This window comes from Notamacropus eugenii, chromosome 6, assembly GCF_028372415.1.
Source record: "Notamacropus eugenii isolate mMacEug1 chromosome 6, mMacEug1.pri_v2, whole genome shotgun sequence".
In the NCBI taxonomy this organism is placed as follows: domain Eukaryota; kingdom Metazoa; phylum Chordata; class Mammalia; order Diprotodontia; family Macropodidae; genus Notamacropus; species Notamacropus eugenii.
In genome coordinates, this window is record NC_092877.1 from 377,118,683 (window position 1) to 377,142,640 (window position 23,958).

The 23,958-nt window shown below is 51.1% G+C and overlaps 1 protein-coding gene across 6 annotated transcripts; it reads left to right on the forward strand.

Moving 5' to 3' along the window:
• Positions 1–719: 719 nt before the first annotated feature.
• SENP5 (SUMO specific peptidase 5) lies at positions 720–22,800 on the forward strand. Of its 6 annotated transcripts, none has more exons than XM_072618724.1 (10): positions 720–928; positions 8,137–9,637; positions 11,530–11,635; positions 11,792–11,939; positions 12,574–12,621; positions 13,782–13,859; positions 15,512–15,649; positions 16,857–16,940; positions 18,652–18,702; positions 19,185–22,800. In XM_072618724.1, exons 2-10 carry the CDS (start codon positions 8,170–8,172, stop codon positions 19,293–19,295), a joined length of 2,232 nt encoding a protein of 743 aa, XP_072474825.1. In that variant the 5' UTR covers positions 720–928; positions 8,137–8,169; the 3' UTR covers positions 19,296–22,800. The 6 variants fall into 6 exon arrangements, 5 of the variants coding, with proteins under 5 accessions (XP_072474825.1, XP_072474822.1, XP_072474824.1 ...); XM_072618721.1 differs by lacking the exon at positions 19,185–22,800 and adding an exon at positions 18,903–19,178; XR_011969168.1 differs by lacking the exons at positions 720–928; positions 19,185–22,800 and adding exons at positions 1,374–1,573; positions 17,088–17,263 and having other exon boundaries at positions 18,652–18,682.
• Positions 22,801–23,958: the final 1,158 nt, after the last annotated feature.

Genomic DNA, 23,958 nt, shown 5'->3' on the forward strand with positions numbered 1-23,958 from the left:
TTGGACATGATGCATTCGAGATGCCTATGGGACGTCTCCACTAGAAGGCTGGGGATGCGGGACCAGAGATCACAAAGGGAAGAGGAGAGTTCCTTAGAGAGAACCAGGAGCCATCTGCAGAGAGGGCCATCGAGAGCCCCTGCCAGCTGATAAGCTCACCCAGTAAGATGGAGTGGGCAGTCGTCCAAGAGGGCAGACCCTTGGCCCCAGCCACAGGAGGGCATGGCTTGGAGGGCTGATTATCCAGCAAGGGAGAATGAATGAATGAATGATAAGGTAACAGAATTTCTGAGCAGCTAATCATTGGATTAATTATGCCCAGTGAATAACTTTTAAAAGGATGGTCATTTGGGGTTGTCCCATTAAGTTAAAGAGGATCGCTGCGGGGGGGGGGGGGGGGGGCGAGCACCTCCCGCTGGTCAACACTCAGCGAGAAGAATGGCTAGTCTAATGAGGGGCGTGTCTATGCTGATGAGGGGAGGTGGGCTCTGGGGGAGGGGGTTCCAGGGAGGCCCCGGGGCACGTTGGGGGGACTTTGGGGGCAGGTCTCGGGGCCCCTCCGGAAGCACCGTGGGGAGGGGTCGAGGCCACCCCTGCCGTTTTACAGATGAGGACCCCGAGGCCCAGAGGGTGGAGTGGCCAGGGCCTGCCCCTCCCAGGCTGGGGGCCCTCTGCTGCAAGCCCCTCGTTTTACAGCGTTCTGGGCTCGTGGGAGGGTCCGGCTGTGTTAGCCCTTCGTTTTCTAAGAGGACCGTGACGTCAGAGAAATGACGACATGACCTAGAGGGGACTCGGATTTGAGTGAAGGAGAGCTGTTGGAGGTCACCCGCCTCCCTTTCTGCTCCTGAGCCGTCGGGATCAGTAACCACATATTCATCAGGATGACTGGAGAGAGCCGGGGATGGCTCAGAGTTCCAGGGTCACAGAGGTAAATGCCGGAAGCGGGACTTGAACTAACATCCTAGCGTGCTTCTCGTGGAGCCCCCGAGGGGTGGTGGATGGGGGGAGGGCAGCCAGCCAGCGGAGGGCGGGGCTTCCTCTTCAGCCCGCCCGTCGAGGGGCGGGGCGAGGGAAAGGGAAGGCGGGGGGAGAAGGGGGTGGCATGGGGGCGGGGCTCGGGGCTGTGACGCATTCAGAGCGCGCAGAGGGCGGAGCCTGGGGAGGTGGCTTGCCTGGCTGGCCGAGGCGGGGGTCGCGCGGCTGTGACGCAGGCGGAGCGTGCCGCCGGCATGGCCGTAGGAGCCAACTTGCCTGGCAGGGCGGGGGGGGGGGGGGGGGGGTCGCACCGTTGTGACGTAGTCAGAGCGCGCCGGCGGCGATGCGGGAGCTGAGGCGGCCGCGCCGGACGGGGCGGGGCCTCACGGCCGTGACGCAGTCAGAGCGCGCCGGCGGCGGCGGCGGCGGCGCCTGGGGGGAGCTCTCCTGGCCGGCCGGGGCCTGGGGCCTGGGGCGGGGGCGGGGTGGGGCGAGCCCACGTGACCCCGGCGCCGGGATGCTCTTGGGGCCGCCGCGGCCGGTGACGGAGCCGGGCCCTGGGCCGAGCATCGGGGCGCCTCGCGAGCGGCGCCCGCAGGTAGGTGAGGGGACGGCCCATCGGGGGGCCCCCCGCGAGCGGCAGCGTGCGGCGGAGGGGCCTGCCCCGCTTCCGCCCCGAGCGCCCGCCGGCGGGCGGGGACCTCCAGCGTGGGAACGCCGATCGGGCCCCCCTCACTCCGTTCTTCCGAGAGCGAGCCCCTGGGGGAAACTGAGGCAGGCCGAGGTCGAGAGGGGGCGGGTTCCCTTCCAGCCCTAGGCCGGGCCTCGGTTCCCTCCTGTGGTCAGCGGTGAGGGGCGGCGGGGCCTCCGTGGACGCTGCCCCGGGGGGGGCGGGGGGGCAGAAGCGGCCCCGCCCCCCGGGTTTGCCTGCGCTGAGCGCGGAGCCTCCTTCGGCCCTTTAGAGCGCTCGGCGATCTCGGCCGGGGCCCCCCAGGACGCGTGACCTCGGGGTCCAGGCCCGGCGGCTGCCCCTGTGTGGCTGGCGTTGCTAAGCCTGCCCCAGGCCGCCGACGGACGGACGGACGGAGGGAGCTGGGTGGGTGCAGGCGGAGAGGCGCACGGCGTGCAGCCCAGCCCGGTGGGCGGACGGCCCTGGCGCCGGGGGGCCACGGCTCCGGCTTCCGAAGCGCGGGAGCTCTGCTGCTGAGGGGTTAGCTGGCCTGCCCGAGGGTCCAGTGCCCAGCTCCGCCCGGTGCCCTCCGACAGCCCCCTGACCTCGGTGCGCCGTGGCGTCTGCCACCTGTGGATCGGGGGCTCCCGGAGGGCAGGACCGCGCTGTCTCCTCCCTGTGCCCCCGCCTTGCCTGGCACTGCCCCTTCGGCCCTGATCATTTAGAGGGAGACTTCCTTCAGAAGCAGCAGATTCCTTGCCATTGGGAAGTGTAGCAGCCACGTGAGGCAGTCAGCGGAGAGCCCTGCTCCAAGCCAGCCCTGGACCCAGGTGTGAGCGTGCGCTTGGGCAGGTGCCCCGGGCTCAGAGCTGGCGGAGAGTGGCAGAGAGAGGGCCCCGGGCCTCGTTCGGATCCTCCTGTAGCTGAGTTTAGCTAATGACTTGTGAGGATGGAGGAGCAGCTGACTCTCAAGTGGGCTTTCAGCGACATTTCCTCGTGTGTCACCAGAAATCCTTTTTGGGGGGTTGCCATAGTGTACCACAGTATTGTGCCAGTCTTCAGAAGGCCCATTTGACAGGCCAAGTGAAATCCCTGCTGCTGGGGGACGGTAAAGTTGATGGGTCCCTGGGGTTCTGGTGGGCCCCGGGGAGCAAATGGCTCAAGTCTGGACCGTGGGGCAGCATGTGGCAAGGTAGGGAGAAGAGGCAATTCCAGTGGGCTTTGTATTTATATTCTACCAATGTCCTCTCCCACGCCTTGCAGAAAGTCCAGGAAGGAGGGGCATTTCTCCTGTGTCACGGTGAAAGAACCCGCTGTTCTTTGCCTTATCTGCTCACTCCCATGGAAGGCCCCCTCCCTGGCCAGCAGCCCTGACCTTCTGAGGCTCCTTCTCTTCAGCACGTCCGCAGACTGGAGCGTGGTGGGGTCTGGGCTCTGGTCACGTTTGGGTTTTTGGAAAAGAACTTTCTGTTCTTTTTTTTAAGAATTCACATGATATCTCCACACAGTAAGCGCCTAACTAATGATTGTTCTCCCAGCGTTCTGTTGCAGGGAACTAGTGATTCTGTTGACTTATTTCAGTCTCACATGTTCTTTAAATTAGGGGAGGCTTTAGTCAGTACTTATTTTGGCCATAGGCTTTTTTTTTTTTTTTGGTTTTGTAATGGAATTTTACTGGTTTATTTTCCACACCCTGGCGTGGTAGGCTTCCCTTAGAAGCAGGAGGTAGCTAAGTAAGTACAAAGACCCCAAGGAGCCCTTACTGTGTGTTTAGTGGTCGAACCAGAAATGGCACCAGCCTCCTTGGTGTCCACTGGAGTCCGTCACTCTCTGGGGGTCTCTAAACTGAGCTTATTTAAATTGCTTAATTCCGACTTTGGGGAGGAATGGAAACCTGGCATTCAGAACCTGAAGCCCCACATCATGTTGGCCATGGGGCAGCAGAGCAGAGACAGGCCACCCAGGCATGGGCAGCACCCTCTGGGGTGACCAGGAGCCTTCTCCAGGCAGGGTGTTAGGTTAGAGGGGAGTGCGCTCTGACTGTCCCCACAGAGCCTATGGGATCAGCCTGGGGCCTTTCCAGAAGAAACTCAAGGATTTTCCTCAGGTCCCCAGCACACACCCCAGGGGAGGTGGTCAGTTTGCTGCCCTCCAGCAGGGCCTCAGTGTCTCATGTGGGGGTACTCTGGGTATGGAGAATCCCTTCACTGGTGCAGGTCAGTAACTCCTCTGTAACTTAGCATTTCAGAGAGCATTAAGTACCCTTATAAGAAGCCTTCGCTCAGGGTGTGTGTTTATCTGATGGTTTTTAAATGTTGAAATGTTTGGCTTCAGGCGTTTCTGAGCAAATTTGAGCATTTCATTGAATTTTAGGTCTGAAAGAGACTCAGAGAAGCATCTAGTCAGAACCCCTTGTTCTAGGCAGGCCAAGGTCACACAAGCCAGTGTCAGTAGAGGGCCTAGAACACAGGTCTCAGTGAAGATTGAAGTATCTGTGTCTGATGCTAGCTGGCTTGTTATCAGGGCTACATCATGATATAGTAACCCCTTTCCAAAAGTAATGAAGGACAGGATTTTTTCTAATTTAGGGATTGGTTTTTTAGAATTGTTACCGCTAGTCTGTTAAATTCAGGTGTGAAGTTGACATGATGTGGGGCTTCTTACAGTATCGCTGTGTGGGATGTTAATTGGTCTTTTTAAGATAGAATCCTCTTTAGTACATCAGAGGGATTAGCAATTATATTAATCTTCTTACACAGTATTGGACAGGATGGATTTCAAGTATCTCATTCAGCCCCATTAGATCCAGCGTGGAGATCTTGGCTCATGAACCCCTTACTTGCCTAGCTTTTCCGATGAGCAAAGGTTTTTGGTAAAGTGCTTAATTATTCAAACCTCCTCAACACATTTGAATCTGCAGACCCTATCTGCTCCATACCTTTACCCTCCAGTTTTTAGTGAAATGTGGAAAGCTGCTAAAAAATGATGTTGGCCTGAGATCCTCCCTAAGGTACTGCTGTGGCCTGAACCCCATGATGGGCAGAGGTGCTCTGAACCCTCAGTGCCACCCACAAGAGAGAATCGGTTCGTAAACCTTTGTTAAGCACCTACTCTGTTCAGGGCACTGTGCTCAGCTCTGCTCATATTCTAATGGATTTAACTTGGGGGACTTGGATTCTTTCCAGTCTCTCTCCTTGTGGGTGACCCGAGGGTCTCAGTTTCCTCCCCAGGGGACACAAAGGTAGGAGACGAAGAGTTCTGATTGTATGAGCCTGTGACCTTTCCTGAAGAGCTCCTGCTGGGAGGCCTCCTGGCCTAGCTTTGTTCTGATGTCTAGTGTCTGCAATAACTCCCCCTCCCCCTCCACATGTGGCTGCTTCTGGGCTTCATCTGCTCCAGCCTGTCCCAGTACCTTACTGACCCCTTGGGGGCATTCACTCCATTCTTGATTGACAGGAGGGGAGGCTCTGTAATCCTGGCTTTGGTAACCTGAATATAAAGACATTCTGACAGCCATTTGAGTGTGATTGGTTTCCTTTGTAATCTCCTATGTTTTATGTTATATATTTAAGGGGTCTAGACTAGGACTGTCAAACTCAGAAACAAGAGCCTTTGAACCATCTACAAGGATGATGGGGGGAGGGAATATTGACTTAGAAAACTATATATTCACATTCTCTATATTCTGTTGCATTTTTTTTTTACTTTGTTAAATCTTTCCCAATTATATTTTAATCTGGTTTAGACTCGTGTTCTGTACCTGTGGTCTTAACTGCCCATAGGGTCCATGATACAAACAAGGTCCAGAACTACTGACTTAGATAAATCAAGCCCTGTTGGTGGAGGACCCACATACCTCTCTGGCGGACTTTCCATGTAGTCTGATTCAGAATTTTCAGGCTGAAGCATTTGCCTTGAGGTGAATAATTATGAGAGCTAAAGAGACGTTGGGATGCCAGTCTGGGGCCTTCATTTTACAAATGAGGACTCTCGGGATTAAATGGCTTGGTTTAGTGATGGAAACACTCTGCCTCTGCCTGAAACTACTTGATATTGCTCCTGGGCTTGATCTACTCCAGGCAGCACAGCCGCTGCTGGGCTCACCTTGGCCTGAGGGGAAGGAAGATTTCCCTAGCTCATTTTGGGCCAGCTCTGACTGTTATGGAACTGATTTTCTTAATTTTGCCTATCCCCTTGCCTGCTGGCATAAATTCTGATCTGGCTTCCAAGGACAGTCAGGCCTTCACCCCAGAGCCCAACTCCCATACCCCCCATGCCAAACATCCCACTTCCTTCATCTCTTGCCTGATGGGTCAAGTGTCCATTCCCTCACCACACTGGTCCCCCTCCAGTCTGTCAGTGCCCTTAAGAAGTGACTCCTGAAGCAAAATGTATTTCACTGACCTGTGGACCAGACAAGACACAGGGCAGCCGCCTCATCTTGGGTACCATGCCACTGACCATTGCTTGAGCACATCCTTTTGTTGTCTGCTGCAGCATGTCAGGATTCATGCTGAGCTCACAGCAACACCAAGCCATGACACCTCTGTCCTGAACTTGGAAAGGTGTTTTGTAAACTGAGTATATCGACCTCTCTTAAATATTAACTCTTAGAGTCGGTCTGTCATTCAGTAAGTTATTAAAACTCCCATCACATTTCATGCCTCTTGATGTGTTGGTGAGCTTGTCCTCTGCCATCATTCTTCTCCTTGCTAATTCTAGTGGCTTCTTCTCAGTCCTCTCTGTGGCCTCGGACACTCTTTGTCACTCTCTTCTCCTTAGAGAGTCTTCTCTCCAGACTTTCAGGATCCACTTCTGGTTCCCCTTCTTCTCCTCTTCTTCCTCTTCTGTTTCCTTTGCTGGATCCTCATCATGGATTGTCCCTCTTCACTTGAGGATCTCATCAGCTCCCTTGTATTATTCCTGAATTTACCCATCTTACCTCAGTCTGTCTGCTGACTTCCCGTCTTGTATCTCCAGCTGCCTTTCGGATATCTCTAACTGGATGTCCAGTAGATATCTTAAACTCAACGTATCTCAAACAGAACTCATTATCTTTCCCCTAACACGTACCCCACCCCCACCCCACCGTTTCTATTACTGTAGGGGGCAACACCATCTTCCCCGTCCCTCAGGCTCACAAACTAAGAGTCATTCTGCACTGGTCACTATCTCTCACCTTCCCCATATCCGCTATGGTGCCATGGCCTAAGATTTCATTTTTGCAGCATCTCTCAAATACACTCCCTCCTCTCCTCTTCTGCTGCCTCCATCCTGGTCCAGACTCATCACTTCATGCCCGGACCATCGCAGTAGCTGCTGGTGGATCTGCTTTCCTGAGTCCTTCCCTAATCCAATCCCTCCTCCCTCCAGCCACCAGAGTGATTTTCCCAAAATGCTGGTCTGATCATGTCACCCACCCACCCACACTCACTCAACTCAATGCTTCTCTGTCACTTCCAGGCACAAATAGAAGATGCTCTGTTTGGCATTCCGAGCCCTTCATAACCTGCCCTCTTGTACCTTTCCATTCTCCTTTGACCCAATGACCCTGAGCTCCTGGCTGTTCAAAACCCTCCAGCTCTGAGTATTTTCTCTGAGCTCCCCCATGCCCAGAACTCTCTGTCTTCTGCTGTGTCCCAGCTAAAATGCCAGCTTCTCCAGGATGCCTTCCAGGACCTGCCCTCCTGCACACAGCTCAGTTTCTTGCTTGCATATTGTCTCCCTTGTTAGAAGAGGAGCTCTTTAAAGGCAGGGCTGCCTCTTGCCTCTTTTTGTATCCCTACTCCTTAGCACAATGCCTGCACACAGTAAGTGCTTACTAAATGTGGATGGAATGTACTTAATTCAGTCTAAACTGGGGTTCCCATCCTCTCTAGTGGCATGACCCTTTGACAGACTGATTAAGCCTCTGGACACCTTCCAGAATAATATGTTAAATTCATAAAAGAGAATACATGGAATTTACAAAGGAAACCCATCGTACTGAAATTAAGTTGTCAGTTTGTGTGTGTGCACACATGCATATACCTACATAGGTACACATGCATACACATATACGTAGAACACACCTGCGCAGACCCCAGGCCAAACCTCCCTCGTCTGAGTCCCAGACACAGTGGTGAACTGTGAACTAAAGCCTAACCCTGAACCTCCACTGCAGATCTCCCTCCATCCTGACATCCAGTCAGTAAGTCTGAGTCTGATCATTTCACATAGCTGTTTGGGGTGTTTCTGTAATAACCTGCACAGCACAGGCTGATGCATTTCTTGTCTGATTGCCTGGTGCGTGTGTGCCAGGACTCAGGTGTCATGGTGCCCTGGTGCCTTTCTTCTCCTTGGGCAAGGCTCAAGAAAGTGGGACTATTCGATCATCTTTGAAGAGAGGCCAGAGGAAGGGCTGGGCAGTGTTCATTTGTTCTCATTCTCCCTTCTCTTCAAGACCTTGACCTGATGACTGTTCTAAAATGTAACTTTCTTTCTCTTCCCAGCTTTGTGTCCAGGTCCCATAATGCCACAGAACAATGAAAGGCCAGCAAAGATCTCTGCTCAGCAAAAGCAGCCACTTGCCAGCCCTTTCAGAGAAGTGGGGGGCCAGGTTTGAGGGCCTTAAAAAGTTCTGCCTTTTACACGCCAGGCAGGAGACCCGGAGCACCTGGCACAGGCTGTGCCGATCCCTCCAGCGTCGGAGGAAGGCTCTTCGGCTCCAGAGGAAGCGGGCCCAGAAAACGGTCCTGGCTGCAAAAGCCCGTGCCGCCCTGGCTGCTCCCTATAGCCACCCAGTCCCTGGCACTGTGAGCCCCCACATCCGGGGGCACCTCGTTGGAAGCCTGCCAGCATCTGTTGAGAACTCCACCCAGGAATGCCAGCCAGAGGAAGAGCCCCGGAAGGCAGCAGCTGGCTTGCCAGTGGGCAGTGTGTTAGGTCAGGCCAATGGTTGCAGGCAGAGGACTGACCACCAGGATCCTGGCAGGCTCAGGACAGCCAGCAGGGAGGGCCAGGTGGAGAGCAGCCCCACCTTAGCCACCTTGAGGAACCATAAGGGAAATGGTTGTTACTGTAGCTGCTACCAAGGGCTGGACCCAAACATAATGGAGCCGGAGCAGCCGTCCCTAATTCCGGGAAGGCCCCAGCTCAGCCAGCGTAGGGGGAAAAGGATATCATTGCTTCGGGTGTATAAGAAACTGTCCATGATTAGGTTTCGGTACCGGATCCTGAGATCCCCCCGGTTTAAATTGAGAAGCAGAACATGTAAGCTTCGGAAAGGCCAGCAGCGGAGCTGGGTGCAGAAGGTCGCCAGGGACCATCGGGAGAAGCGCCAGGAAGGCTGTGAGGGGGGTACTTGTAGCTCATTCCCTCACTCAGGACCTAATAGCCCCTCTCCCCTCCCTCAGGCTCCCTTCCCAGATATGGACTGCAGCGCCTCAGGGCCCACAGCAAAGGGGAAGAACTCGAGCACACCCGGCAGCCAGGCCAGAGAAAACCCTGGGTCAGGCCCAGAGCCATGTGTTGGGGAGGCCCTCCCCAGCCAGCAGAACGGCAATGTCACCCATGGTTGGGATCCATCCCACTTCACCGGCCTGACCAGTGAGGTCCTCTCACCGGAACAACACTCCAGGGACCTTTTCATATCCGAAACTGAACCAGAAACCATAACTGTGGGGCAGGATGATCAGGCAAGGGACGTTGGGGATGACAAGCTCAAGCTGCCCCTGCCTGAGCAGGCGGCCAGTGGTAAAGTGGCCCCGGGGGAGGAACCTGCATCCACAAAGACTGTGGAGAACGTGGGGAGCCTGTGCCACATGGAGGCTAAGGCTCCACGGCCCCGAAACATCTTTAGTGCCAAGTTACTGGACCATCCGTATTGTAAAAGCCCCCTGGAGGCCCCCTCACAACCAATCGGACTCAAAGGGGGCCGGCAAGTGGGAGGTGGAAAGAGTGGTCAGAAAGCATCGTCTGTGAAGGATGAAGAGCTCTCCTCCTGCCTCTGTGGTAGGTGCACTGCCTGGCCAGCACCCATCCACCCCCATACCAAGGATACAGGGCCCTCCAGGTAGTCAGTCAGGGTTCTTAAGGTATTTCCTAGGGGTCACATCTCTCTGTCATGGATGCCCCCATTTTCTCTCCCCTCTAGTAACTTCTTGAAAAGAGACACCAAAGGCTTCTGTCCCCAAAACCCCAAATCCCTGGATGTTTGAGGGGGGCAAGCTGGGCAGCTCCCTGTCATGAGGAGGTAGATGGCCCCCCGGGGAGAGGATCTTTTGCCGCTTTGTAAGGTTATCATTAGGATGTTAGGCCTTGAACATCCTGGGTTATTTCTCTGGGTCTAGCAAAGCTTGTTTTTTCAGTCACATAATTTAGGAGCAATAGAAGGCAGGGCTGGGATTGGTGCTGTGGCCAGAGCAGGGAGAGAGCTGGGTTTAATAGAAGGAGTAACTTTCTAATAGTAGGGCAGGCACTCTGTGGAGTTCATAGTGAGCATTTAGGGAGTCCTTCCAGCAGCGCAGTGTGGTGGATACTGCAGAAATTACCTCCAGTTTACAGATGCAGACAGAGTGCCCAGAAGGAGCAGCTGACCTGAGGCTTGGGGAGCTCTGCCTCTACCCACAGTGCTCATTCCAGCCCACTAGGTAACCCAGGTTCTGGGACTGAGACACCATGAAAAGGATACATTCCTTGGCCTAGCTTGTGTCCACAGCTGCCAGACAGTATTAGAACCCCTTCTTCCTTCATGGCTCTGCCTCAGTGACAGCTTCTCTTGATCCCTCCTGGCTCCTAATGCCTTGTGGGACACAGGCTCTTTGAGAACATTTGATTCCCTTGATGGTCCCCCTTATTGGGGAATGTGTCCCAATGTCAAGATCAAGGACCAAGGGACTGAGTTTCTTTAAGGGGTCAACCTTTATTTGGATTGGTTGACATTGCTGGACCCCTTCGTCATGCTCTCCCACTCAGGTGTTGGCCAAAGACCTTGGGAGCTTCCTGTGTCCTTCCACGATGAATCAGGCAGAGAGCAAAGGTTCTCCTCATCTGGGAGGGTGGGTAAGCCCCGAATGTCTTCGGGGCAGCTGCCCTTCCCATTTTTATATCCTAGTCACAGAACCTTATAAATTCACAATTTGACATGAGTCATTTTTAAGAACACAGGACTCTTTCCCCAAAGGGGCAGAGCACAGAACTGCTCATGGTTAGGAAATGAAATGCAGTGGATGGGACTTGTGGCTTGTTTTTGTTTTTAACTTTAGCTTGTTGTCACTGAGGCAACATTAGGTAATGAAAAGGGCCGAGGGTTTGGGAACATAGGATCATATGCCTGCAGTGGAAGGGAGTGCAGAGGCCTCTGCCTCTCTGAGAAGAGAAGGGATCAGGGAAGCAGAGTGCCCTAGTCTGCCTTCCAGTGAACCGGCCTCCACTGCTCTCAAGCATTTCCCGTGACTGGCAGCCTTGTCTTCATGGGCACGGCACGGCAGGAAATTCCATTCCTCGGTGCTTGGTTTCGGTTGAGTTTTTTCTCTGACAATCATTCAGATGACACTAATTGCAAATTACTTGAAATCATTTTAGACTTTGGTGCAGGAATCCTCTCTAGTGTGAAAACTGTGGCAGAGTTGGGGTGCAGACCCTGGGGAATCCACCTTCCTCTCACATCTGCTGATGGGTCTCTGGTGGTGTAGCCTTGAGGGGTGTTCCCCACAAATTGGGTGCTGAGGTTCTGTGACTGGCTTTTCTTTTCTAGCAAAGGTAAGAGACTAGCTTTCATAAAGCCCTTTTTCACGGGTCAGAGAACATTGGTCCAGGATGACATCAGTGTCACATTCTTTGGTCAACTTCAATGAAGGTGTTGCTTTCTTTTGGCTTTGAAAGTCTTTCTTATCTGTTTTTAGGATTCCTGGATGAGGTGATGAAGAAATATGGCAGCTTGGTCCCCCTTTGTGAAAAAGATGTTCTCGGAAAACTGAAAGAGGTCTTTAATGAAGACTTTTCCAATAGGTTTGTAGAGAGTGATCAATTGGAGTGTCTGGAAATCAAGTGCGCTTGTTTGTCTGTCTAACCCAGGGTTCTAGAATAATGTCCTTCATGGGGAAAGACAAGGGATAAATAACTCTGCCATCTTACTGTTTCTTCCTCAATCACCCTCTGTTTCAGAAAGCCATTTATCAATCGGGAAATTACAAACTACCGGGCCAGGCATCCCAAATCTTCTAGTTGCAACTTTCGGGTGTTCTATAACAGGCACATGCTGGACATGGACGACCTGGCGACACTGGACGGTCAGAACTGGCTGAATGACCAGGTTAGAGAAGATGGCTTTTGCAGGGTGGGGCCAGCTATCGGGTCTGAGAGTGATTGAGGACTTTGGGGTGGCTTCCAGACCTCGGTCCTCTGGCAAGAGCTTCAAGGGACCTCTGAGATGGCTGCTCCAGCCCCTTTGTTTTACTGCAGGGAAAAGGCAGTAGGGAGGAGGGGAGGTGACTGTCTGAGCAGGTTGCCTACTGTAGACGGGGAGGCTGCCCTCCAGGCCAGCCAGCTTGCACTCTGGCACTGCCCATCTTTGTTGCAGGCCATAACCTTTCACTGTGCAGCCACTGTGGACCACATGATATTGAGTCTGTTCTGTAGATCAGGCCATCTCAGGTGGCTCCTTAGGTAGATTGTGTCTGTGCCTCCAGGCCCGGCTCTGATGCCGGTGGCCCTGGGACCTTGGGGCAGTGGCTTCATCTCTCATTGCATCTGTCTCCCCCTCTATAAAATGGTGATAGAGCTCATGTGGTGGTCCTGAGCCCCTTTGTACAAGCCCTCTCTGTCAGACTTGTTAGTGTTGCTGTCTTCTCTTCTGGTCTAAGTCATTCATCAGAAGAGGCCTCAGCTCAACGGAATTCTGAATCTGCTGAGTTTAGTAGCATTTAACATTTGTTTGGTTTTTTCAGGTAATCAATATGTATGGTGAACTGATAATGGACGCTGTTCCAGACAAGGTAAGTGAAGGCCTTTGGTAGATGAAGGCCCCTGCCCTGTACATGGAGGGGCTGCCCAAAGTTAGCTTTCTGGAGATGAACAGGGACAGAAGGATCCCTGCTGGTCAGAAGGTGGACACAGACAGCAGGGTCAGCGGGTATGGGTGTGCTGTAGAACCTAGAGGAAGGAAGGAGTAGTGAGAATGTCATTTGAGGCCAAAAAGCAGGGAGCACAGGCCTGTTTGAGTAGGAGTCTGGCCCCAGGTGGCTGCAGTATGCAAGGAGCAAGAGGGTCAGCCAGCTGGGAAAGGCCTGGACATGTCAGCTTGTGCTTCTGAGGTATGACCCTGATGACTAGACCAGCTGACATTGGAAAGTGCTTTTCCAGACATTCTCTCTTGTGTTAAGCGTAAATAAAGGGTGGATTGAAGTTAGGGAAGAACTGGGGCAGCGGAAGCTGCTCTGGGGGGAAGTTGTGGAGCCCAGGCCGAGGCAGCCTCCCCGAGGCCTGCATGGACACAGTAGAGGGAGGGCCTCATGTTGGCAGCAGCCCCTGAGGAAAACAAGAGAAGAGAGGGAAGCAGATGAATCCAACTGCGGGTGGGTCCAAGTAGAGATATCCAGCAGCCTTTAGAAAAGGGAGCCTGGAGCTGGGGAAAGGCTGGGCTTATCAGTGTGGATTTGGGGGTCTTTGGCAGAGACCTGAGGTCTGTGAAGTCCCTAAGACACAGGAAGGAACTGACCAAGAGAAAGAGACCCAGGGCAGGGTTTGGGGCCAAGCTGGCATCTGGAAGGCGGGAAGCTTATACAGCGGATAGAGCACCAGTGAGTTCAGATTCAACTTCAAGACACTCACTGTCTGTGTAACCCTGGGCAAGTCGCTTCACCCAGTTTGCCTCAGTTTCCCCATCTGTCAAATGAGCTGGAGGAGGAAATGGCAAATAGTTCATCAACTGCCAAGAAAACCCCAAAGGGGATCCTAGAGAGTTAGGCACAGCTGAAACACTTCTGGAGGGGTTGTACAGCGTGATAGTGCCCTGGTGTGTGAGGGATAGATGGAAGCCCTTCTGTAGCACCTTAGGTGCACAGGAGAAAGAGCCAGGAATGCTCATCCCTGGTTGAGAGCTCGAGGCTGGGGGTGCCCCTTCAACGTGTCTGCCCCTCGCCTTTGGTCTTTCTAGGTCCACTTCTTCAACAGCTTTTTCCATAGACAGCTGGTAACCAAAGGATACAATGGAGTAAAAAGATGGACTAAAAAGGTAAGAGGCAGGATCCTTTTTGTTCCCAAGGACTTGGGTTCGGGGCGGGAGCACTTCTGGGGGCTGTTGGGCTGCTCAGCCCTTCTCCTCATAGGACTGAGTCAGTGCAGCAAGGCCAGCTTCAGGGCAAGCCCCTGGAGAACATGAGGCTTATCAAGAGACAAGTCATTCAGGTTCCCTGCAATGAAGACATTCTGTGAAGCAGGATGTCAGGGGACATCAGATCATGTGCAGGGTGGGTTGGAGCAGGTGGAAGAGATAGAGAGGGTCAACAGTCAGACCACAAGCATTGATTAAGCACTTGCTGTATGCCAGGCTTTGTGCTAAGGACTGGACATAAAGAGGAAAGCCAGAGATACTTTCTGCTGCCAGGAGCTCCTGGTCTAATGGAGAGACAATAGGCAAATAACCATACAAAGAAGCCTGATGCAGGGTGCATTGGTGAGATTCCCCACAGGGAAGGTGCCGGCATTAAGGGGGATGGGGAAAGACTTCTTGTAGAAGGTAGGATCAGAGACTAGCCAGGAGGTACAGATGAGGAGGGAGAACACCTCAGACCTGGGGCCCAGCTGGGGCCAATGCCCATGCTGAGAGATAGAGCATCTTGTTCCAGGAACAGCAAAGAAACCAGGGTCACTTGATCTAGGCTGATTAAACAGACCTGAGAACTCTGCAGAGATGGTAATTGGATCCTGGAGAGTGGGTGAGGTCACCAAACAAAGTAGCTTAGAGGGAGAAGACAAGAGTGCCTAGGATCGTTCCTGGGGGTCACCCACAGTTATTAGGTGCTGCCTGGATGAAGATCCAGTGAGGAGACTGAGCAATAGTCAGATATTGGGGGGAGGGGCAGGGAGGGAGGACCAGAAGATAGCTCTTAGGTGACTCAATAATGTAATTTTGGCTGGAGGCCATGTTATGCAAGGCCTGACAGTATCCCTTCCATGCAGGCTCTTAGCCCATCCTGTTAACAGCAGTCTGGTCAAAAAAGATTGATGGAAACAAAGACAGCTTAGAAAATGGGGTCCCTCAGTTAACCATGCCTCCTCCCCCAGCAAAACATCCCTTAACCTGCTGAAGAGAAGCCCCCTCAGAGATCTTCACTGTGGCACATGGGCATATGGATGAGTCCTTTCAGGACTTCTTAAGGCCTGGGTTTTCAACCCTGTGGGCCCTCTTTCCACAGGCAGGCAGCTCACCCCCTGTGACTGCATAGGAGAGACAGGTAGTCTTCCTAAGTAGTGTCTCAAGACTCCTCTTCCAGGGGCCAGCCCTTTTGGGGGCTTGGCTGGTCACCACCTGAGGCTCCATTGGTCACTGAGTTCTTCCTTAGAGTCAAGCTCAGCCTGTGCTTTACTGTCGGAGGCCAGCCTTGGTCTGTGCTGGGGAGGATGCTGGTGGGTTGTGGTGTCTGGAACCATGGAGCATGTGCAGAAGTCAGACATCAGCTGAGAGGGAGAGTCAGTGAGTGGCCCCCAAGCACATGCTAGTGTTCTCCCCACAGCAGCACCTTCATCTGTGATGTAGGGGGGCCTTGAGGTGCACATATATACACATATGGCAGCGGAGGGGGTAGGGGTGTCTTGTGGTAGTTGGCATCATTAATGATTGCCCATATCCTGTGGTGATGAGCGTTGTTTCTCTTTCCTGGTCAGGTGGATTTGTTCAAAAAGAGCCTTCTCTTGATTCCTATTCACCTGGAGGTCCATTGGTCTCTCATTACTGTGACCCTCTCAAATCGAATTATTTCCTTTTATGACTCCCAAGGCATTCATTTTAAGTTTTGTGTAGAGGTAAGTGAAGGCACACTTCCTAAAGTCTGTCTGTTTTGTGATCACATGCTCCCAGTGAAGTCATGACAATATTTGAGACCAGGGCTTTGTTGTCGGCCTGTTAACTCCAGATAGTTGAGGAGAATCTGTGGCTCGTTTACCTGTAAACTTCTCTGCACTGAACCACCTGGCCATTTTCAGCCAGAGGTAGTTCCATTAACAAGATTTTTAGACCATATTACCAAAAAGGAGGCTTTGGAATTTCGTGAACGGCATCATAGGCCCAGCCATGGCTCACCACGGTTTTGTGGCTTTCTCCATTTTCTCCAATGTCTCCTACCACTGTGTTGAGGAGTCCTTTGGAGGCAATCACTGTGGGAGGTTCTTGCCTCAGTTTGCTCCACTGAGCATGACAGCCTGAGTTGGACCTCTGCTCTGAGAAGTCAAACTGTGAGGACAGTGGGAGGGGGGCAGACAGGGTTGTAACTTCATTTGTTAAATGAGATCATTGACCTCGGAGATGATGGCCAGGGTTTTGTCCCACTCGGGAGCCTCATAGACAGTAATGTAGTCGGGGCCATCTCAAGGCAGAAGGGCCTGCTCCAGTGGAGAGCTGCTGCCCACTCTGCATTGGGACATAGGGGCTTCTATGGGATATTTGTGTCAGACAGGCTCCTGGCCTCCCCCTGCTGTGCCATCCCCCTGTCCTATCCCCACATTCTGTGATTCTCCCAGTGATCTCTGCCATTGCTCAGTGTTGGTTCTTGGCCCCTAGGGTTAAGAGAGGCCTTTAGGAAGCATACCTGTCGGAGCATTTTTTTGAGAGCATATTTTTGTCTTTTAGATTTGACTTACTTCTGCCTTCCTTCCTCTCATTCCATTAGAAGAAGTGATTAAGCCTTAACAATAGAGAAGCTATTTTAATGCCCTGATTCCAGTGCCTTTTTTTCTTAATCCCCTGGGAAGCTCCTTAGTGCAGTGGCTCACTCACTCCTGACTTTGGAAGGTAGTCTGCCCAGGATGTAAGCGCCTCCTAGGCCGGGCACAGTGTCATTCTTACAGATGGGGCCCACACGAGTGCCTTGTTCTGAAGCCTCAACAAATGCTTCCTTATTGAGTTGGATTGAATGTTGTGGCCAAGGAAGAGTCCCGTTCTTCTTGTGCCCACGGACGCTGTTTTCTCCTGGTGGTCAGCAAACAGTGTGTGTCTTGATTTGTTTTTCATCAGAATATAAGAAAGTATTTGTTGACTGAAGCAAGAGAAAAAAATCGACCTGAGTTTCTTCAGGGTTGGCAGACGGCTGTTACGAAGGTGAGTGGGGGTACAGTCAGCCACAGGAGAGTGCCATAGGCTGTGAGCAATAGAGGAAGTGGGGTGCATGAAGCCTTGGGGCTCTCCACCCCTCCCTTGGCCCCTGGTCCCACCCTTGGGCTTCAAGCATGGTCCTTCCTTTGGCAGACCCTGTCAGGCCTCTCTCCTGCCTTATGGCTCCCTTGTCTTACGGATCTCAGTCACCCCCCAGACTCTGGCTTGGAGCCCCCTTGGTGAGGCAAGGGTATAGGAGGAACAAGAAGGCCCGATGGTCAGTGACTGGGCCTCGGGTCCTCCTAGATTAGCAAGCAGGATGGCACAAGGTCAGTCTTACTCCTACAGCTAGCTGTTGTTAAAGTGGAAGGGGAGAGACTCGGAAGGTGGACCAAAAGCCAAATTCCCCCCATGCAGAACCCGATACTGTTTAACATATTCATATAATATTATTTATGTCTAATATTAATAGAATGTAATTAATGTATAATATGACATAATAACATTAATAGGTTAATATTATTTTTGTAACAGAATCATGGATTTGGGGATGTGGTGCATTGAAGAGAGAGGGAGATAATACCTCAAGGCCCAAGCTGCTCTCCAGAGAGTGGGTCAGGATCTTGTCTATGCCCCTGGTGGACTTGCCCCTATTTTGGGGTGCCCTAAAATAGGGAAGTACCCAAGCACTAAAAGGAGTGGGGCATGGCCTTTCTTCTAGTAGAATCAAACCCAGTCTGACTGATCAGACTCTCCTACCTGAGTCAGGAAGGCACCTTTGCCCCTTGGCTGGAAATATGGGAGGCCCAGGGCAGGAAAAGAAGGGATCAGACCGTACTGCACCTCCAAGGCCCCCCACCCATTAGCTAGCTAATTCTAGACCCTGGAACAGATGAGGCTACATGGAAATATAGCTTGGCCTTCCTAGGAGGGCAAAGTAGTGTTTCTTTATTTTCAGTTTTTATTGTTAGTTCTTTGTAGTTACCACACACACACAGACACACACACACACACACACACACACACACACGTTTATAGACATATATAGTTAATTTTTTATAGTCAGCAAAAAGAAGCTGCTAGTTTAAAAAAACAAGAATGTATGTGTGTGGCAGGGGGGGAGGGTGATTCCTGTCAGTTTTGACTTAGTTTTGCAGGCGTTGGGAGATGGTTGATCCTGTGCACTTGCCTAGTCCTAGCTCACTGTGGCTGAGGGGGGAAAGGTGAGCCCCCACATGCCAGATTCGAAGCAGTTCCTGTAGGAGTTAGAAGGTTCAGGGGGCTGCAGCTTGGCACAAGAGGAGTCTTTCCAGTGGGGATCCCCACACTACCCATAGATTGTTAAAGCATAACAGGTGGACTCATCACCCTGGGCCTTTGTCTTTCTTTTTTATTTGCTAAGCACGCTATCTGTTGAAGGTCAGTAGCCCTAGAACAGGGAACTTGGTTGAGAAGGACTTGCATGTGGCCGCAGCTTTGAACTGACAATGAGGTTAATTTTCAGAGGGCTTCAGTTTTGACCTAATCAGGTGTCCATCAAGGAGGCTCGGCGGGCAATGTGTCCGGTGGCCTCCACCTGAACTGGGAAAGAGCTAGTCACAGGCATCCCAGGGAGGGGGTCCCCAAAAAGCATCCAGCTCTCGTCCTCCTGGGATGCTCAGGGGCCCTGGAGGCCAGTTCTGCTTAAATCACATTGGCCTTTCTTCTCCCTTGTCAGTGCATTCCACAACAGAAGAACGACAGTGACTGTGGAGTCTTTGTGCTCCAGGTAAGCAGGTCTTTCCTTCAAGAACGTAGCCACGGCTTTCGGGCTGTTTGAGGATCTGTAGTGGGAGATGCCTTTCTAGATGTGGGTGTTTGGTGCTTTGGGTTATTTAATTTCTGAACAGGCTAGAATTGTTCCATTTCTACTTTTCACCTTTAGCCATAAACAAGGATAAAAAAGTGGGCTTGTTCGTTTCTTGCCAGACATCATTGGTTACAAGTCAGCCTTTGGGCAGCTCTGAAGGGGTGAATGTCCCCCCCGCTCAGGCTTGTGCTCAGGGGTCACGAGGAAACGTCTTTGTGGTCCCTGACGCCAGGATACAGACAGACAGCTGTGCAGTTGGTGCGGTTGGTATGAAATCAGCCATGTTTCAAGGGAAGCTGTAGACAGAACTCTGTCCAGACCTTTGCACAGCAGAGATACTACTGGGGGTTGCTTGGGAGGGTGGTGAACTCACTCAGCATTTGTGGGGCTGACTTTTTCAGTACTGCAAGTGCCTGGCCTTTGAGCGGCCCTTCCAGTTCTCCCAAGAAGACATGCCTCGAGTTAGGAGAAGGATTTACAAGGAGCTGTGCGAGCGCCGGCTCTTAGACTGACTCGGGGCAGCCGCCATGGCCAGCCAGGCCCAACTGAAGGAGGCCGCCGTGTCCTGGACCTCTTGACTGCTTCCTCCTCCTCCCAGATGTCTCAGATGGTGGCATCCCACCACTCCGCTTACCTCAGCTTGGTTTTTCTCCCTGACTTGTTTCTTCAGCTACCATGTAATATTTCTTAATGTCCAGTTTTGTTCCTTTCTAATTTTGTGGATTTCTTTCTTGTATTTAATATTTATTATACGAGCGCATGCACATAGACCAAGCATGCAGTACAGAATATTAAAAACAAAAACAAACAAACTCGTAGATTGGGTGCACCTTTTAAACGTAGCTAGAATGAAATGAACAGATTTAATAGGTAGGCTCAGAACCTAAAGATGCAGGATCTGTTTTCAAATTCAGTCTAGTCAAGGCCATTCAGATGGGATGGAAACCCTAGGAAGGAGCTGGAAATAAGCCCCCCCTGAGGCTTCCTGAGTGTGGCTGAGAGCCGGATGTGGGGAGCTTTTTTCCAGAGTTTGTTACTTACTGTATGTATGTATGCATCATCCACCTGGTGATAAAAACCAGGCTTCAGACAGTGGAGTGACAGGCGGGATGGGGGTGATGCTGGCCAGCTCTGCTTTTGAATGCTGCCCTGGCAGTGGGCGTCATTGCCAACCAATGCCCAAAGACGCACTTTAGGGGGAGGCAGTGAGAAATCAAGAAACGTTGCGATCAGACACCTTTTGTGCTTAAATAGCCAAGACTTCTGTTGGGCTGGGGTCTCTTGTATCAACTGAATGAATTCCCTGCTCATTCTTTTCTCTGTCCCTGTTTTTGTATCTCCTTTTTACATTTGAAAAACAGAACCGTTTGTGATAAGCCCAGAAAGTTGGGAATTCTTTGCCAGTCAGTCCTTTCTGGGTGGCCTTTGCCTTACCTTCATTGCCTGGCATGTCTCCATGGAGATAGTGAATGAAGACTATTGTAGATCTTTGAAATTCAGAAGCATCACAAGACTTTTTTATGCTTCAGCGTAAATTCATTCTTTTTTTTTTTAACGAAAGGATCTCCTGGTAAGTGTCTTGTAATTGACCTGCAGTATTTTTGCTTTTCATGTTAAAACAGCATGATGGCCTTGGATGGACCTGGCCTGAGGGGGAGGGGCTTGGAGCACTTCATTTGGCTTTTCCTTTTTGTTTGTGGTCCTGTCAGACACACCAAGTTGCACGGGCCTTCTGAGGCAGGCAGCTCCATTTCCAGGCTCTCTCCCTCATCTCCCCCTATCCCTTCCCTCCCCCGCTCCACCTTAGCATTCTTGGGGGTGGCAGGTACAAAGAGGAATGAACCCATCTTTGGATGTGGACAAAAGCAAATCTTGCATCTTTAATCTGGCTCTTGTAACATGTGTCTTTACATGAAAAGGGAAAATAATTAGATGCATGTTAAACCTATTGAGTTGTCTGCCTGTTTTGAAAGGTTAAAACAAATCCAGTGTGTACATAGATACCTAGAAGCTTGTATAGAGAAGTGCTAAGTAAATTCCAGATTATACTTGAATTCATACCCCAGGTGTTTGTTGGGTGTTGAAAATGAACAAAATAATGCAGTTTAACATCCCTACAAGGTGCACCTGAAGGGGTCTGCCAGCAACAGAGGGGATAAGGGGAAGCCAGAACAGGTCTTTCCTAACAACTTAGACCCAGGGCTGCCATGGACCAGGGACATTTGTCCCAAGCACTGTCTTCCCAGTGTTTTACACTGGAAACTGTTCCGTCCCCAATCAGGTCTTATCCCAGGAGAGTTCCCATGTCCAGAGTGTGGGGCATAGGCCAGATAGAGCCTCATGGATGCTGCTGGACTTCGAAGAGGGTGATGTCAGCACCAGGGAAAAAAAGGAAATTTTATCAATCAGTGTAACAATTTGTGTTGAGTACTTGGTTTGCCTTCCCTAGCCTTCCCCCCTGTGTTTGCCCCGCCCCCAGCTCCGCCATGTAGCTTTCCAGGACTCAAGAGTTTCTATGTGAGAGGTTTTGCTCTTGTACCCCAAGCCTCTTTGTTGGCTAAACCAAAGCATGACCATTGGGACAGTCCAGAAGGCCTTTTTTGCCCTCCAACCCAGAGCCCTCCAAAAGCCTTCTCCACAGCTCCAGCCTTGAGAAGGGCAACACAAAGAGCCATTTTGGCATGATTGGAGCAGATGCCAAACAGTTCTTGGCCCCTTACATGAGAAATGCCCAACACAACTGTTCATGAGGTGCGCATCTAGAGAAGACAAACTTGAAGACCCCACTGACAATGGAATCTACCTTGACAGATTACTTTTTCCTATTGACTAACTAGCACACATGCCACCAAAGATTTTGGATTCCAGTGTTAAGTAGAGCAATGTTAAGTAGAGCAAGGACGTGTGGACAGAGTGTTAGGTACTCAGATGGCTGTCCAGCTGGGCTTTGGTTAGTTGTTCAGCCCTTGCCATCACTTAGATCCTCTGCCTTCACTTTTCTGTCAGCTTCCTCGTGGGTATTGACTCACTAGGTCAGCGACCTAGAATAGAACAGTGTCCTTCATCCTCCTGATGCGTTAGCAATCCTTGTTCCCTCCCGGCAAGAACATTCTGAAAACATTCTGAAATAGACTCCCAACTCTGAAGGGTAGGAGAGCTGTCGGATCACTGTGAGCCTGGCCTTGAAATGCCTTCCAGTGCTTTCTTGCTTGGAGTGCAGACTGAGAAAGCAGATGTGTTCTGAACAACCAGGCTAACCCTCAGCTTACCCTTAGCTGCTCCTCTGCTGCAGTGATTTTTTTTCCCAGAATTTGCCTTCTGATAAATCTACAGGACCGAATATGAAACTCAACCAATCCTAGTTCAGTGTTTTGCTCACAAAAACTGTGCAATCAATTCTTGTTTAACCCCATGGAGAGGGTGCATTGGTAAAAAGAATCCCCCTAACATTTTCTTGTTGACTTTGTCATGTTTCTTCTCCTTATTTTAAATTGGGGAGTCTGGGGTCCTTGAATCGCCACTGTAGAATCAAGATGATAAAAGCCATATGTGGAGACCTGATTCAGGGGGAGCCAGGTATTTGACTTGCTCTCCATTGCTAGACTAGCAGCAGCAGAAAGCTTGGCTGTCCTTTCAGAACGGCAGTTCAGGCGTTCACTGAACTGGAGGAGAATGGCACTTGTCCTGCTGGACTGCTTGTACAGGGAGGGGACAAAAACGCAACTTCCCAAATGCTTCCTTCTTCATCAAAGTGAGATGGGCACTAGTATCCCTAGGGGATAAATAGAGGAAGAGGCAAAGAAGGCCCTCGGGAAGAAACTGCTTCCCAGACTGGAGCGTTGGAAAGGTTTTCAGAGAAAAGGATTTTACCCAGTGAATCAGACAAAACTATACATACTGTAGATAAAGGCTGTGATGATGTAAAATTCTATTATCAAACATGTAGTAAAAAGTGAAATGTTGGGGGGAGAACTTAGTAAAATATTTTTTGAGAAATAAACTGACTTTATAAACATGTGTCCTTTTTGTGTTGAGTAGCACTGTCCAGGGATAACTTTGCAATGGCACTTTAATAAGAGGGTCACTGATGAATACTTCGTAAACATTAGTGGACCCTGGCAGTCTCAGCTAGATGAACTCCTGACTGACAGAGTGTCTATCTTGGATTTTTAACAGTGACTTCAGAAAATCTGTTTGGGCAAAAACTAGCTGAAAACCAAATATCCTTAATGAAATCAGATGTGGAACATGTAGAAACCACCCTGGATGTGTTAAACAGTCCTACCACAAGAGTATGTGAGAAATGCAAAGCCATCTATGTGAACTTGGGCAAATTTCTTCTCTCTGAGCCTCACCTGTAAAATAAGGGGGCTTGTTGGCCTAAGTTTGTTTCATGATTTGGGAAAGCATTAATTCAGTTCGGAAAATATTAAGTGCCTACTATTTCCAAGTCAGTGAGCGTTGAGTTCCAAGAGGGAAAGTGACAAGTTTCCACCCTTACGGTGTAACACGTTGGGAACCACAGAGAAATCCAAAGTGTCTTAAGAAAATGAGGGAGAGCCCAACACCATGAAGAAAATGCGGAGATGGAGGAAGACCCTCCTCCCAACCACAAATCTGGGCTATTGTAGCTGCTCCATCTCACCAAGCCATAACCTAACATTTATTTTCTCTACCTAACAAGCATGGGAAGTACCAGGGGATGGCGGCCAAAGCTACTCCCCTCTTAATTAGTAGAGGGAGGAAGCTTGTTATGGACTTGAGGCCCTCACTTCAATCTTTAGCTTTCAACCCTTAGCAAAGATTTCATTTATAAACCAGAGGTTTTATTCAGGTTGCCATTCCTGAGGTCTGCAGACTAGTTGGTCAGAAGGAACTCCAGAGTTTCCCATAAGAAGTTTCAATGATTGTTATATTCCCAGGCCATCTCCACCTGGCTGAACTGCAGAACTTACATATTTCGAACAATGCTTCTAGGGGAAATGTCCCTATTTCTGGCAAGCACCCTTCCCCAGCCCCTCCCCCAGTCTCCCACCTCCCACAGCTGAGGACGAAAACAGACTCTCCCCACTGGGGTCTGCAGATGATTGGGACAGGGAGTAGAGCTCTTGTTGCTACATAGAGAATAAGGACCTTTCTCTCTTGGCACCCTGATCAGCCCTTTTTACTGCAGGC

What these genes read in the sequence shown, in the direction of transcription:
- SENP5 (XM_072618721.1), top strand. Translation starts at nt 8,170, where the DNA reads ATGAAAGGCCAGCAAAGATCTCTGCTCAGCAAAAGCAGCCACTTGCCA. An exon ending in AGAACTGGCTGAATGACCAG is followed by an intron (nt 11,940 to 12,573) that starts GTTAGAGAAGAT and finishes TGGTTTTTTCAG; the next exon opens with GTAATCAATATGTATGGTGA. An exon ending in TAAAAAGATGGACTAAAAAG is followed by an intron (nt 13,860 to 15,511) that starts GTAAGAGGCAGG and finishes TTTCCTGGTCAG; the next exon opens with GTGGATTTGTTCAAAAAGAG.